This window comes from Cheilinus undulatus, linkage group 13 (assembly GCF_018320785.1).
Source record: "Cheilinus undulatus linkage group 13, ASM1832078v1, whole genome shotgun sequence".
Taxonomy (NCBI): Eukaryota; Metazoa; Chordata; class Actinopteri; order Labriformes; family Labridae; genus Cheilinus; species Cheilinus undulatus.
The window spans coordinates 37615385-37629568 of NC_054877.1; the positions used below are offsets into that span (position 1 = coordinate 37615385).

General features: G+C 39.5%; 1 protein-coding gene across 1 annotated transcript; it reads left to right on the top strand.

Annotated features, from left to right (window-relative positions):
- The first annotated feature begins 1881 nt into the window (after positions 1-1881).
- On the top strand, positions 1882-12872 carry LOC121520639 (kidney mitochondrial carrier protein 1). Its single transcript, XM_041804194.1, has 9 exons — positions 1882-2096; positions 2213-2360; positions 2756-2850; positions 3085-3170; positions 6848-6943; positions 7045-7169; positions 7557-7680; positions 10808-10888; positions 11404-12872. The coding sequence occupies exons 1-9, from the start codon at positions 2033-2035 to the stop codon at positions 11443-11445; spliced, it is 861 nt and encodes a 286-aa protein (XP_041660128.1). The 5' UTR covers positions 1882-2032; the 3' UTR covers positions 11446-12872.
- The last annotated feature ends 1312 nt before the right edge of the window (positions 12873-14184 follow it).

Below are 14184 nucleotides of genomic sequence, written 5' to 3' on the forward strand. Positions count from 1 at the left end.
AAGGCCTAGAATAAAAATGTAAGACCTGAATTCTTTTTTAAAATTATAATTCCTTTAACCAAAATTTAACAACTGAAAGGCACTGTATATTAAAATCTGGCACCAGGGGGCTCTCAACCAAAACAATAAAACAATATGGACAACAATATATAAGACCAGCGCTGTCCAGCTCCGCCCAGATCTGCTTCTTTCTTCTTGTTTTGAACTGAGTACTCTGTTCAACAGAAATAACACCTCATAAGGTGTGTTTACTAAACAGAAAACTAATGTTTTGTTTTCATTCATACATTTCTCATAAAGAGAGAAAAGGGCACTTAAAAGGTACTTCCTGTTCGTGCTGGAAGCGGTCAAGCTCTCTGCCATTGCATCCAGCCCATATGTGCATTCTGGGACTAATTCCAACATGACCAGGAAGTGCCTTAATCAGTTCATTTCTCCCTCATTTTTGAGAATGAAAACAAAACTTTTTATTTCTTTTCAGTAAATATGTCTTCTTCCACTTCTGGCTGCCAAAAGGTGGAAGAAGTACAAGATCATATTCAAGTAAAAGTACAGTTACTTTGGTTAAAATGTACTTAAGTGGAAGTACAGTTCTATAAAAATGTGAGCTTTAGCTGAGCTAAAGCTATAATAGCTACCCTGGTTACGTGATTAAGATGACTAAATAAGCCAATGTAGCTTAGTTAGCTTTAAAAAAAACAATAGCTTTAGCAAATTTAGCTGAAGCTAACATTGCTACGCTGGCTAAGTAGTTAACATTACTACATAGGTCAATAGCTAAGTTAGCTTTAAAAATGTGAGCTTTAGTAAACCTAGCTGAAGCTAGGCCAGCCTTGCTTGCTACATAGTTAACATTACTACATAAGCCGATGTAGCTAAGTTAGCTTTGAAAATGTGAGTTTTAGGAATCCTAGCTAAAGCTAAGTTAGCTACAATGATAATGTAGATACATGGCTAATGTAGCTGCTTTGTGAGCTTAGCTTCAGCTCCGTTGGCTACTCTGCTCTGACTAGACTGTTTACTCGGCTTTATTAATCCTTTGTAATCAGTTTTTGCAGGTCAGGTTTTTCTTTCTTCCAACATTTGGTATCCCTGCCCTAAATGGAAGTTTAATACAATTTTATTTCCAAAGTTTAAGCATGTATTTTATATTCTGAGATATACAGCATCTTCAATGAATGGTTGTGAGAGTGGCCTTCAGAGATGAATAGGCTGCAGCCAGACTCTTTTTGAATATTTTAGGGAAACAGAAAGACCTTAATTAGAAAATCGTCACTTAGGGATGGTCACTTTTTAAATTAGTATAGATATTTTACTGCAGAAATTCTACCTTCAAGATGTGCAAAGAAATTTTCCAGAAGTTCTATTATGTTATCGTCCAACAAAGTTCCTTAAATAAACCTGAGCACAAATACCTAAATACATCAAAGTTATGCCTGATAGATTGAGTATCTCTATTAGTTATATATTTAATGTGGATACTGATAGATTTTTTATTATTATTTTCAAAGTATTTAACTCAAAAATGTTTAACAAATTCGTATTAAGTCAGCCAGTATAAGAAAGTTTGTCTGGTCTGTTGTGTTCATTTATATTTCATAACTTTTAGCTTCAACAAACTGTTTGTTTTTTTCAAAACCTATTAAAGTTCTAAATTTGAGAGAGTCTGACCTCTGAGAGTTGACTGTGCTTTACTTGATACTTTACATGTGTGCATAGTAGACTCTTGGCGGAGTGATCAAAAATGGCGCCGATTTCATCATCCACAGGATCCTCTCTTCAGCCTTGAACGGTCGCTTAGCGACAAGAAGTGGGCGGGCTGACTGAAGACACTAGCCAGTGGAGGGAGGGTAGGGCGGGCATTCTCGTAAGACGGGCGGCAGGAGGAGCCACACCGGACTAGACTCCTCTCACACCGGCAGGGGTTGAAACACGGCTGCAGCTTGGAAGCATTGGTTTCAGGCTTCAACACAGCTCCTCACACCTTACTGGGAGGTTTAACCGTGAATTAACACAGGACTGGTAGAAAAAGATGTCTAACGTTAATTGGAAGCCCTTTGTTTTCGGCGGGCTGGCGTCTGTTACTGCAGAATGCGGTGAGTGATGAGAGCAGAGGCAGGGAGGCCGAGCTGCGTGGATGTCTGGTTGTAATTTAACTCTCTGTCGAGCTTTACTGTCTTTTAAGGATGAGCTGCATTGTTTTGTGTTGCAGGGACCTTCCCAATCGACCTGGCAAAGACACGTCTTCAAGTTCAAGGCCAAGTGGGGGACAGTAAATACCGAGAGATCCGCTACAGAGGCATGCTTCATGCTATAGTAAGGATAGGCAGAGAGGAGGGGCCCCGGGCTCTTTATTCAGGGTCAGTATGGTGGATTCATGTGCCTTTATGTGTCTAACAGACTCCATATCTTCATCTTACAACCCCTGCATAAGCATTTCTGTTTCTGTAATTTTCAAGTATTCTGTATTTCCTCTGAATGTATACACTTCCTCATTTTTGTACACTTCCTGTTTTTTTGGCAGTCAGTGCCCCACTTAAAAATCTCTAAACCCATTTTTAAAACCCTGTCTATCCTAATATGTCTGTCAGTTATCTGCATTTGTTAGAGTTGCATTTTTCCTCCTCATGTGCTCAGACATTTAGGACATTTTGTCTGAGTTTTCTCCAAGGGCTTTAGCACAAAGCCACATTTGCTTGTCTGGAAAGCCCCCAGAGATCTTAGATGTTGATGAAAACATATTTGACTTTTACAGAATAGCTCCTGCCATGCTGCGCCAGGCCTCCTATGGGACCATAAAAATTGGCACATACCAGAGCTTGAAGCGTCTGTTTGTCGACAGACCAGAGGGTGAGTCCTAGTTTCTCTATCTCTCTCTCTCACAATTCGACAGTGACACATGTGAATTCCTCATGAAGGGGGGCGGGCAGATGTGCTTGTGACCTATTTAAATGTGTCTCCTCATATTTTCATACTAAGAGCCTGTTGTTCGTATGTAAAAACACAGAAGAGAAACTGAAAGCCTGGTGCATTTTATCAAATGCTGATGTTCACAGTTTGCCTCCTACTCTTCTTCTTTTTCAGATGAAACACTACTGACTAATGTGATGTGTGGTATTCTCTCTGGTGTCGTCTCCTCCTCCATTGCCAACCCTACTGATGTGCTAAAGGTAGCTGTTTGCACACATAATGCCTGTCTTGGACCTCTTTGTTATTGTTTAAATTAACTCACTGTCAGTTATGCTCTAAAGCAGTATAGCCGGTTTGACAGTTTCTTGGCACGCGTGAGTCTGAAAGTGAAAAACACAGCTGTCTGCACTCATTTTGCTTAGTTTCTTACATGCAGCTCTTGCTACTCCTGCAGCCTTGAGGAAGACTGTACTTGAAAACATAAATCTTGCTTCAGGCTGAGGGTGCGGCTGTTTGGTTGCATGTGAAGCTGAGTGAAGGGCATCTTGGTGCTATCATGAGCCCACTTGTGGAGTATTTATAGACTTAGCCGCTTAACATACTGTCCTGCAAATGATATGGGTGCATATAAATGATGTGTGTGGGTGCTCAAGCTTATCTGTCTCATAATATTTTGACCAGTGTCTCCTTTCCATGCATTGTTAAGCGGGCTGACCTCTTGGCACAGGTTGTGTTTAGGGGTTAACAGACGAATAACTGTGGCTGCAGGTTTGGAACAGAGTGTCTTTTACCAGCAGCTACACAACAAACTGAAGCTGACCTGTAAAAAATAAGCCATATTAAATGAAACAATGCAAGGAGAGGCTGAATAACTCCCAAAACAAAATCCCTTAAGACATCCTGCTCTGCCAAAAATCTCGTTGCGTTCACATTCCAGCGAGAGCTCGATTAATAAACTCTGTGCTCTGCTTGGCGAACCAGCGGCATTCTTCTCTGGTTGGACATGTTTTGATTTTCTCAAATGTAATGCTTCTGTGAGGAACTTTTGCACTGATTTTGGTGAACTCTGGATAAAAAAGTACGATTGTTTCTTAGTGAGCTTAACCTGTAAATGTGAAAGTAGTGCTTTGCATCTTCCTTTTATCAATCAAAGGCTGAAGATGCACTTCATGTTTAACCTTCACATTCATGACCGGCTGTCAAGAAACCAAATGCTGTATTTCAGGTTAGGGGTGGGATTTTACACTAGTTTCAGTTTGTGCTAATCATAATTACCCTAAAATATGCATCGCACATAGACCTGCCATTTTATGGTGTGCTGTCCTTCAGTACTTCAAATCCGTTAGTTCTGAATGGAATAACAAGAGACTATAATGATAACTGAGGATTTTTGACTGTAGATATTTAAAAAAAAAAACATCGACATGGAGCAGCATAGAATGAACGAGACGGTCCATGCCACTCTGAGATAAAATAACTACCATTAACACATGACTCTATGGCTAGATCTGTCCATGAGTCTGTCATCCCTACCACTTTATCATCATGCTGCTTTCTCCTCATACATCTGTTCAGTCTTGTAGCTGTTGTTGGCTGTGATGGAGGCTTTTGCTGTGGCTTGACAACGACATTGGCTCAGAGAAGTCTTCACTTTCCAAAAAACGTTATGTCTTCATGGCATATCTCCCATCACCAGATTCCTTGCCACTCAGATATCATCACAAATGACGTGTGCTGACCAGTGCTAACGGGGCTAATTTTTATTTGCTTTTTGTGTCATATGTCCCTTGAGAGTTACCATAAAGCCCTTGTTGTTGCTGTAATCCAGCCTACAGTGCTAATAAAGTTAGAGCAGTTGTTGGAGAAGTTATACCTCTGTGTACCATTGATTATTTTCTCACTTCCAGATATTTTAGGTATATTTAGTTAGAAAGTTCATATGTAACACTAAATCAGTTGAACTATTATAGTTTAAAACAGTGTGTGTGCAGTGCATGAGCAGCAAAATATTTTTCCAGAGTGTCTGTAGGGTCTTTAAAAAGATTAAAAGTTCAATCCAGCAAAAATTAGGGCTTTGAAAAAGTATTTAAAAGTCTTGAATGCAAAAACCATAAAGTTTATAATTTTGTAGCTTGTTTTTTTACATTGCATCTCAAAGGAAGCTTTATCTACAATAACTACTACAATAACAAATGCTATCTGCATTTTCTTGACTATACTGTCCCTTTTTTATATTAATGTCTGCACAAAACATGCACGTCACCAGTGTAAGTGGTCAAAAATTAAAGATGCAATGGAGTCTTAAAATATATTGAGAGGGTCTTTTGAAGCTCTTTAAAAGTGTTAAATTTAATGTCAGATTTTCTGTATGTACCCTGTAGTCATGAAATGATGTCCACATTGAGTACTCAAGTACTTGAAGACTCCTACCCATCCCCAGAGAACTCTGACCATGTAAACCACCTAAAAGTGTGAGATGTAAACAACAGACATGGTAACAAGTGAGGAGTTTAATAATATAGTAATTTTTAGATAATTAACATAATTGTCAAAGTGACACCAGATCAGCTAAGGTAACTGATGAATGCAACACATTGTCAGCACTGTTCCAGCTCTGTTCTTGTCTGTAATGAAAAACAAACTAATACAAATGCAGCCATGAAAGTCATCAGTTTACAGTGCTGCTAGATGTTGCTTAATTTTAAGAGGATTCCATGTCAACCTCTAAAAGGAAATGAACTGTCATCATATAGTTTGACCAGCCTATTTGTCTCTTTTAACCCCCTCCCCCCTTCATATCTAAGAAGAGCTGCCCCCCTCCCAAGACCCATATGGAAAAAGTGACATATTGCTGTTAAAAAAACACATACATTTGTAATTTTTTCATTGTTTAAAGCCAAACACAATAGCCTCAACCACCAGTGTTACTAGCAAAAAGACCTTGGTATGAACCATTCATATTTTATCATGATTTTTGGTAGTTCGAGTAAACCTAATACCAGTAGCGGTACGCGATCAGTCATTGTGGCCAATCCGATGATGGTGAAAGGAAGAGGAATAGTGTAGTTCATGGAAGAAAGCTGTGAAGAAAAGTACTGTATTTAATGTACTATACTGGTTTTGTTTGTCTATGCAAACATTATCAGGAACATGTTAGCTTGATGCTAATGCTAATGGCAGTTACTCACAGGGTCGCTGAAGAGCATCTACTGTCTCTCTCCAACAGTTCTCTTTTTTCAGTCTGTTGTGGTCTCTCTCGGCAGCACATCAACAAGGCAGGGGAAAAAAAGCTTGCTCTGTATGATAGTTCTATCTCGCCACAGCAGCTTCATGACTCTTCTTTCGCTTTGCCATTTGGTTTGTTTACATTTGTGACTGCTGCATTTGTAGAGAGCTCTGTACTCTTATTGATCAACATCTTTGTTGTCAGGCAAATCATAAAGGGCAGGAAAAAACTCAAACACGCTAGACTTTCTCATGTAGTGTGTCATACAGTCTCTATGACTCTAGGTTTACTGAAATCTGAAGAATGTTGGACTGGTCTACCACTGAAAATATGCAGTCTGACCTCAGGTTTACTCTTTTTGTCGATGTTACTGCTGCTGTGTTGGCTCACAAATCCACTCTACCTCTACTCCACCTCTGCTGTATGTAGGACATGTGGCAGCAGGTACGGCTAGTTAAAAGCAAGCATATCTTGATGCTTACTTTTAACTAACTGTGAATCTTGGGAGTTGTAAAATGTAAACAAAGGCAGTGGCAGTGGATACAGACATAAAAAGTAACCTTACAGAATTAGCCACTCTCTGTGCTGACGTATGGGTTCTTTGTTTTTGTAGCCCATACAGAGGAATCAGCATTTTATTGTCTGTTTCATAGCCAGCCTAAACTCCACACAGGAGCTTTGAGTAAAATGTACCTTCATCTGTCTTTGCAGATCCGCATGCAGGCTCAGGGAAATGTAATCCAGGGCAGCATGATGGGCAATTTCATTAACATCTACCAGGAGGAGGGAACCAGAGGCCTGTGGAAGGTACAGAAAAACCTTAAAAATACAAAGTTTAAACCATAAATGATCTCTTTTTACATCAGTTTCTGGTAGTAAGCATTCACACTTTTCTCTCTCTGCATCAGGGGGTCTCCCTAACGGCTCAGCGGGCGGCCATCGTTGTTGGAGTCGAGCTGCCAGTGTATGATATCACCAAGAAACATCTGATCCTATCTGGTTACATGGGGGACACCGTGTACACACACTTTCTGTGAGTCTGCAGAGTCACATGGAAATCATCCACATGTCCCGCATGTGAAAGTTACATCACCAGGATGAAATCGCTGGACAAAGAAAGACTTTTAAACATCTTAAGATGGAACTAATGAACTGTGTGGCAGTGTTGAGCACTGATCATCGCAGCAGAGCTATAGAAAATCTTTGTTATGTAGTTGCAGGCTTCAACATATTTTTATTTAAGCTCTCCGTCTCTAGTTAATGAAGCTGATGAAAGTTTAGATAAAGTTTTGCCTTAACTCTATTCTTACTCTAAAGTTATTTGTGAGATTTCTTTGCAACAGCAATAACTGTTAAGACTAAAAATGATTGATCTCAGAAGTAGGTGATTGTCATGTATATCTCTCTTCTTTTCTCTCAGGTCCAGTTTTGTGTGCGGTCTTGCGGGGGCCTTGGCTTCTAACCCAGTGGACGTGGTCCGGACCCGCATGATGAACCAGAGAGGAGGAGCCCTGTATCAGGGAACACTGGACTGTTTACTTCAGGTCTGTAAAAGCTCACTAATGACGCAAATCAATAAATTGCATTTGTTTCTGTTTGGGTTGGGTTTTTAGACAAACTTGAAGGAGCACTCTGCATGTTTTGAAAAACAGAGCTATGGTCCGGTGCCAAGATCTCTGGCTGCCAGCAGTTTTGTTTTTGTCAGAATATTAAAGGGAGTACAGGAAATCTGATTACAAAACTTGGAAACAAAACATTTTTCCCAGAACAAAATGTGTTAAGACTTTCGTGGCCTCTCTCTGTAATTTCTAAGCACATCATGGTCTCTTTTAAGAAGAATGTCATGAGGTTTCTGGAGTAATCTTCTGGTATTTTATACCAGCACCTCTTTTGATTCAGATTGTTTTTTTTTTTGTTTTTTTTTTACCTCTTTCTCAGTCAAGGTGATCCCAGACTTCCTCTACAGTATTCAGATCTGTCAGTGTTTTATCAGCTGTTTTCCTCTCCAGATATGATTTCACTGCATAAAGAATGTGTTCGGGATCATTGTCTCATTGACATGAGAATGACTGATGACTTACAGTAACATTGCTAAAATAATAAATCTAAAAGTGGCCTGAGATTTTTTCACAGTAGTGAAAGTTGTCTTGTCAAAGGCAAGGCTCATCAGCCTGTGAGCATCAGTTGCACCATGTCCACTTTGGCTCTGGAGGAAGCTTTAAAGTCAGACTAACTAATAAAAAAGCTTTTAGGCAGGGTTGGACTAACAAATACGAGCTTTTGGTTTAACTATGGGAAAATAGTACCGCAGAAATTTAATATCTTAACAGGACAACGCCAAAGTTTGCAACCCCTCAACAAAAGCTCTAGGGTTTTTTCTGTTGGATTTGAAATAATCAGGAAAAAATAAGCTTTTTTTGCAAACAGAAGTGTATGATACATGTACATTTTTTAAAAACGTTTTTTGTAGGCTTTAAGCCTTTATTAGGTGGGAAAATGGACAGAGTGGGGAATTGGGAAGAGGGTGAGGGGAATGATATGTGAGAAAGAAGCCACAAGTCAGACTTGAACACGGGCCGATAACTTGAATTGACCTTGAATAGCCCAAACAACTGTGCTTCTTTAAAGACTTTGAAACATAAACATTGTCACCAAATGTATTCTAACATCTTCGACTCTCCTGGCTACTGCACTACTGGCTCACATAGCCTTGAATATAATACTTTGATATTTGATATTAGACACATGTACATAGAGAGCAAAATTAACCCGAGTTATATTCCTATTTTTTGCAGACATTCCAGGCCAGCATAACAAATTCTGGTTCTTGGAGCAAATGTTTGGCTGCAATAAAACTACAACAATGTTTTATAATGTCAGCTTCACCACCACTAAGCTTCAAACATGTCTGAGTTCTGCTCAATGATTATTAACATTCTTACACTCATTATAGTGAAGCCCAGACACTTAGTAGCAACCATCTTTGCCAGATACTTTTGAAGGTGTCAAAATTCAACACCAGAATATTTACAGACATGTTTTGTGTAAAAATGGCCTAAAAATGTCCCATTTAAATATATTGTTAACACTTAAGAGTTCCTTTTTTTGCCATTTTATGTAAAGAGAAGGGTCTGGAATTGCAGGGAAGAGGGAGGGGAGGGGGATAACATGCAACAAAAGTCCAGAGGTTGAATCAAGCTGCAAAAATGACTCTGTCTTAAGTACATGAGAAACACATTGTACAAGGGGAGCTGCCAGGTTGCTCACAGAAGATCTGTCTGAGCTTGTACTATAACAAACCCTGTTTTGGGCATTTGACCAAAACTCCTTTCAACTTCAAGATGGAGGCGTAATTCGTGGAAACAAATAACCTAATTTCTGGATTGTCGGAATCACGCCTGCAGCACTCCATGATAAGGTTGTCAACATTTAAAAAATGTAGAAAGGAGTTCTTCATGGACTCAACAGAGAATGTTTGAGGTGCTCTTTGACACAAGGTTTATGCAGTCAATAGATAAACAGGAAATGCTCTTTAGCATTTAAACTGCAGCGTCAGGCCATCATCAGGAAGGTTTGTTTGACTTTTTGATGAAGGTCTGATGCGGAAAGTCTGTTTTGAAGATTGTCAAAATAATTTATATCTAAATAAAACCTTCCAATATAACATATTTGGTTGCAATATGCTCTCTATTATTGAAATGACCAAGAGTTTTGAGAAAAATCAAAGCTTTAGAAAAACTAGAGATATTCTGCCATCAAAATTTATTTTAACCCAAAGCTGCCTCAAGATAAATAGCACCATGGTGGTTAAAGATTCAAATTCATAGGTTGGTATGACAGGGTTGTGATTAAAAATTGTGGTAAATGCTTTTGCATCAGAACAATTGAAGACACAGTCTAAACTCCACAAATAGATCGGCATTGTTTGGTACGGAAATGTTGCCATGTATTTGTGTAGTTTAGACATTATGCAGGAGTTCATTGAACTACTTTCCCGGATTAATGTAAAAATAATCATGTACTATAAGATTTAATGTACGGTGCTATTTTTGGTGAGAGCAGCTTCTCCTGGTTAGTGAGATTTATGAGCTCATTGTGCAGTTCTACCTTTGAGGCATGACATTTCAACATGCAGTTTTACTCTTGTTAAGCCTGGCACACCAAAACATTTTTGAAATTTTAACCAACTTTAAAAACATGAGAGACCTCAAACATTACAAAACATAATGATAGATGTAACCATTTTGTTAGTGCATGGTTAACAGCACAACAATTTTTGTACATTCTGAAATGAGCATTAAGGCATCCTTTACTGTTTTACATTTTTGGTTGTTAAAAACAAGAAATTACCCAATATTGGGGTGCCTAGGGCTCCTATTTTTGCTACTACATTATTGAAACAGGTATTGATAATTTTTTAATTTTTACTAGAATTTTATAGAAGCAGAAACCTCTGGTATTGTGACATCCTCACTCCTTTTTTGAGGGCCTCAAAGTCGAGCTCATTCTCAATTGTTTTGAAATCTAAAGCAACTGTTGGGATCTGAATTGTACAATTAAATGTGATGCAGATGGCCAAGTCTAAGCAAAAAAAAAAAGTTTCCCAATACCGGTCTAAAAATGCCCACTGAGAGCATTAAAATGGTCTTTAACTTGTTTGTTTTCTCACAGACGTGGCGCTCCGAGGGTTTCATGGCTCTCTACAAGGGCTTCTTCCCCAACTGGCTCCGCCTGGGACCGTGGAACATCATCGTATCCTTTAACCAGCTCATTAGTGCACAATTAGCCTGTTTACTTTCAGAAAAAAAAACCCTCTGTGATGCAATACAGTCAGCGCTACAGAAATCGGCGGGAAAATGAGCAAATTCTGTTATGCACTCAGTGACGTTGGGATTCCTGACCATGCTCGAGTGGAGCAGAGATTATCTCATAATGCTAGTTAACTCTCTTATGTAACTCAAACTACTGCCTCATTTCCCCACTGCCCCCTCTGACACATGGGGTATGGGGGCCTCTATGGGGGGTAAGAGGAGAGAGGACTTTGAATTACCGAAGAGTTTCAGGGGAATTGAAGTGCTGGCAGCTCGTCACCGCACTCCAACCAGGCCTGAAGAAATGTAATGAGATTATTGACTTGTTACAGCAGACTGAGGTAACAAGGGAACAGTAACAAGGGAGGCTTTGAGCTCGAGCACAGAACTCCTCAGTGAGCCTCAACACTGAAATTTTCCACTCCTCTTTTTTGTGCTTCTTAACTCTGTCTCCAGTTCTTCCTCACTTACGAGCAGCTGAAGAAAATCGATGTGTGACTGACAGAATGAGACGCTGAAGGAGAGACGAGTATGAGCACACGCTCTGTGAGGAGCTGAGAGGACCAAAAATCGGGAATGGCTGGATGGGGATCCTTTAAGGAGCCACTGTAAGGGGTATCGATGTAGACCCACACATGAGGGGCGGCTTGAGAACCTGCCTGCTTTCTGTTTGGGCTACATGCTGCCTAAAGCCTGCTGCAAGTGTGGAAGACACTCATATCTGATGCTTTAGCTCATCCAACAGCTATGTTAAGCTTAAAAGCTTTTTTGATTTGACCTTGGCCCCTTTAAATTCATGTTGAAGAGAAATTTAAGAGCCTTAGACTTGTATTTATGAGACGTTATTGTCAGTTTCTCCACCAAATTGAGTGCCTTAGCTTGTGATGCAGGCTGTCTGTGCCTGAGTTGCGTAAAGACAAAGACTGTCTTACAGCAGCCGACAATCGCAGAGATCATTCCCTTTTAAAAGACAAATATTTGTTTGTTTCCATGCAACAAACTCAGACTGTGATCTGTTATTTTTTGTTCTTTTTCTAAATTGGGCATTGGGTGTTTTTTTGAAAGGTGATAAAGTTTATTACAAGAGTCTCTGGAGGATTTACAGAGTCAAAAGCCAAGACTACACACCGGTATACTGTAATAAATATCAGCCTGAAGTTCAGGGTGAGTGCTCAGACACAGACCCACATCACATGCCCTTAAGAGGACAGACTGGTGGTCCCTCATGCCAGTGGGAGCAGACAGTAAATATAACCCGGGACAGCAGGGGGTCAATGCTGCACTCCCCTGGGTCCTTGTTATTGTATACTGTACAGACGCTATGTCAGCCTACATATTATATCACATGCTGCTTTATTTCTGGACCAGTGGGGCATTATGGTACGGAGGCCCTAAGAGGACATTCATCTTTGCACTTAATTTTCCATCCTCTCGGGATATCAAGTCATTGTAGTTTCTTGAAATCTTGATTAATTTATGTCTTTAAGGATGTTTTCTTGTAATCCTGAGACATTAAAGTGTTGTCAGGAAAAAATGCATTGTTGCGTCAAGATAAGACACGAACAAGCCAATATTTTGAGAAAACAATCAGAATTTACCAGGTATTGCAGAAAAAGTGATTCAAACTAAATGCATGGATGCATGTCTGCTTAGGGTTTTCACATTGTAAAACCCAAAGGTGCATTATTTATTGCATTTGTGCCACTGCACTTAACCACTCCAGGTGTATTTTCATGAACAGTATTTGCACGCTGTAAGCTTAAATGTGTGCTTAAATGGAGAGTGAATATATTAATGGTTGTTGTTTGTATGTGTGAGATACAATTTTGGCCAAAGTGTAATCCAGTGCAATTTTGTCAAACATATAATTGTGGTGCAACATGCTGCAGAAGCCTTGAATATCTGGAATAAAAGAGAAAACACAACTATGTCAATGCATTTCCTTGTTTTCACCACAGCGTGGTGCTGTGTATCCACACACACAGCTCGACCCAGTTGAAAGCGGTCGCTGCGTTGGAGTCTTCATAAACTCAAACCTCTAAACTTTGAGGTTACAAATCTAGCACAGTTGTGTTGTTTCTGAGGGACTGCCCGGTTTATCTCTCTCTCACATGTTCACGCTGATTCCCACAAACAATGATTTATGATTTATTCACAGGAATCTCACATGTAATTGCGCTTTTATTTCTGCGGGTAAATTCCCAGTTTTCCCTCATCAGAGCTGTTTTTCAGGAGATGATGGGAGCTCTGGGGAAACCGAGGAGTGAACTTGAAGTCTCCTGGTGTGTTTGTGCCTTGTTCTTTTATTTAGGGAGCCCAACCAGGGGAAGTATTACTGTTGTGACTGTTATTGCTTCATCTAAGCAGCATGAGATGCACTGACACATTATTGTTGATGTGGCAATCATGGCTGCTCTGAATAAATCATCTCCAAACAATGAAACAATGCAGCAAGCTAAGGCAGAGGAAACAAGACACAAAATGATTAAGAACCTTGACCAACCATGTATTCTACTGCTGGCTCCACAAATGCACAAACAGCATAAAGAGCCAGATTTAAGAAAATTACTTCAATGCTAAGCTAGCAGTTATTCGTATAGACTTATTTTCCTGTTCATTATGATTGATACATCTTCAGGTTGATAAAGGATATTACAACACTATGGAAAAGAAAAATATACACCAAAAAATTTACTCAGGAGTCAAAATAGAGTTAAACTGTTGCTGTACCTGAAAGAAACAGAAAAAACTATGAAGTAAACAATTAAACTCAGTGTGGCGTCACATCTACCAAAGATAATACACAGGTGAAAAAAATAGTTGGTACCCCTCCACAAAAGAAAGAAAACCCACAAAAGTCACTGAAATAACTTAAAACTGACAAAAGTAAGAAGTAAAGAAAATTTACTAAATAAAATCAGACATCACTTTTGAATTGTGGTTAACAGAACAACTTTAAAAAACAAGCTCAGGAGACTGGCCTGCACAAAATTGATGGTACCTATTTTATTGTGCAATCTTTTGAGGCAATCACTGCAATCAAGCGATTTCTGTGACTCTCAGTGAGACTTCTTCACCTGTCCACAGGTATTTTGGTTCAACCCTTGTGAGCAAACTGCTCCAGCTGTCTCAGGTTTTAAAGGGCGCCATCTCCAGACTGCATGCTTCAACTCCTCCCACAGATGTTCAGCAGGATTTAGATCAGGCCTCATAGAAGGCCACTTCAGAATAGTCCAA

What these genes read in the sequence shown, in the direction of transcription:
- LOC121520639 (XM_041804194.1), top strand. Translation starts at nt 2,033, where the DNA reads ATGTCTAACGTTAATTGGAAGCCCTTTGTTTTCGGCGGGCTGGCGTCT. An exon ending in CCCCGGGCTCTTTATTCAGG is followed by an intron (nt 2,361 to 2,755) that starts GTCAGTATGGTG and finishes TGACTTTTACAG; the next exon opens with AATAGCTCCTGCCATGCTGC. An exon ending in GTTTGTCGACAGACCAGAGG is followed by an intron (nt 2,851 to 3,084) that starts GTGAGTCCTAGT and finishes CTTCTTTTTCAG; the next exon opens with ATGAAACACTACTGACTAAT.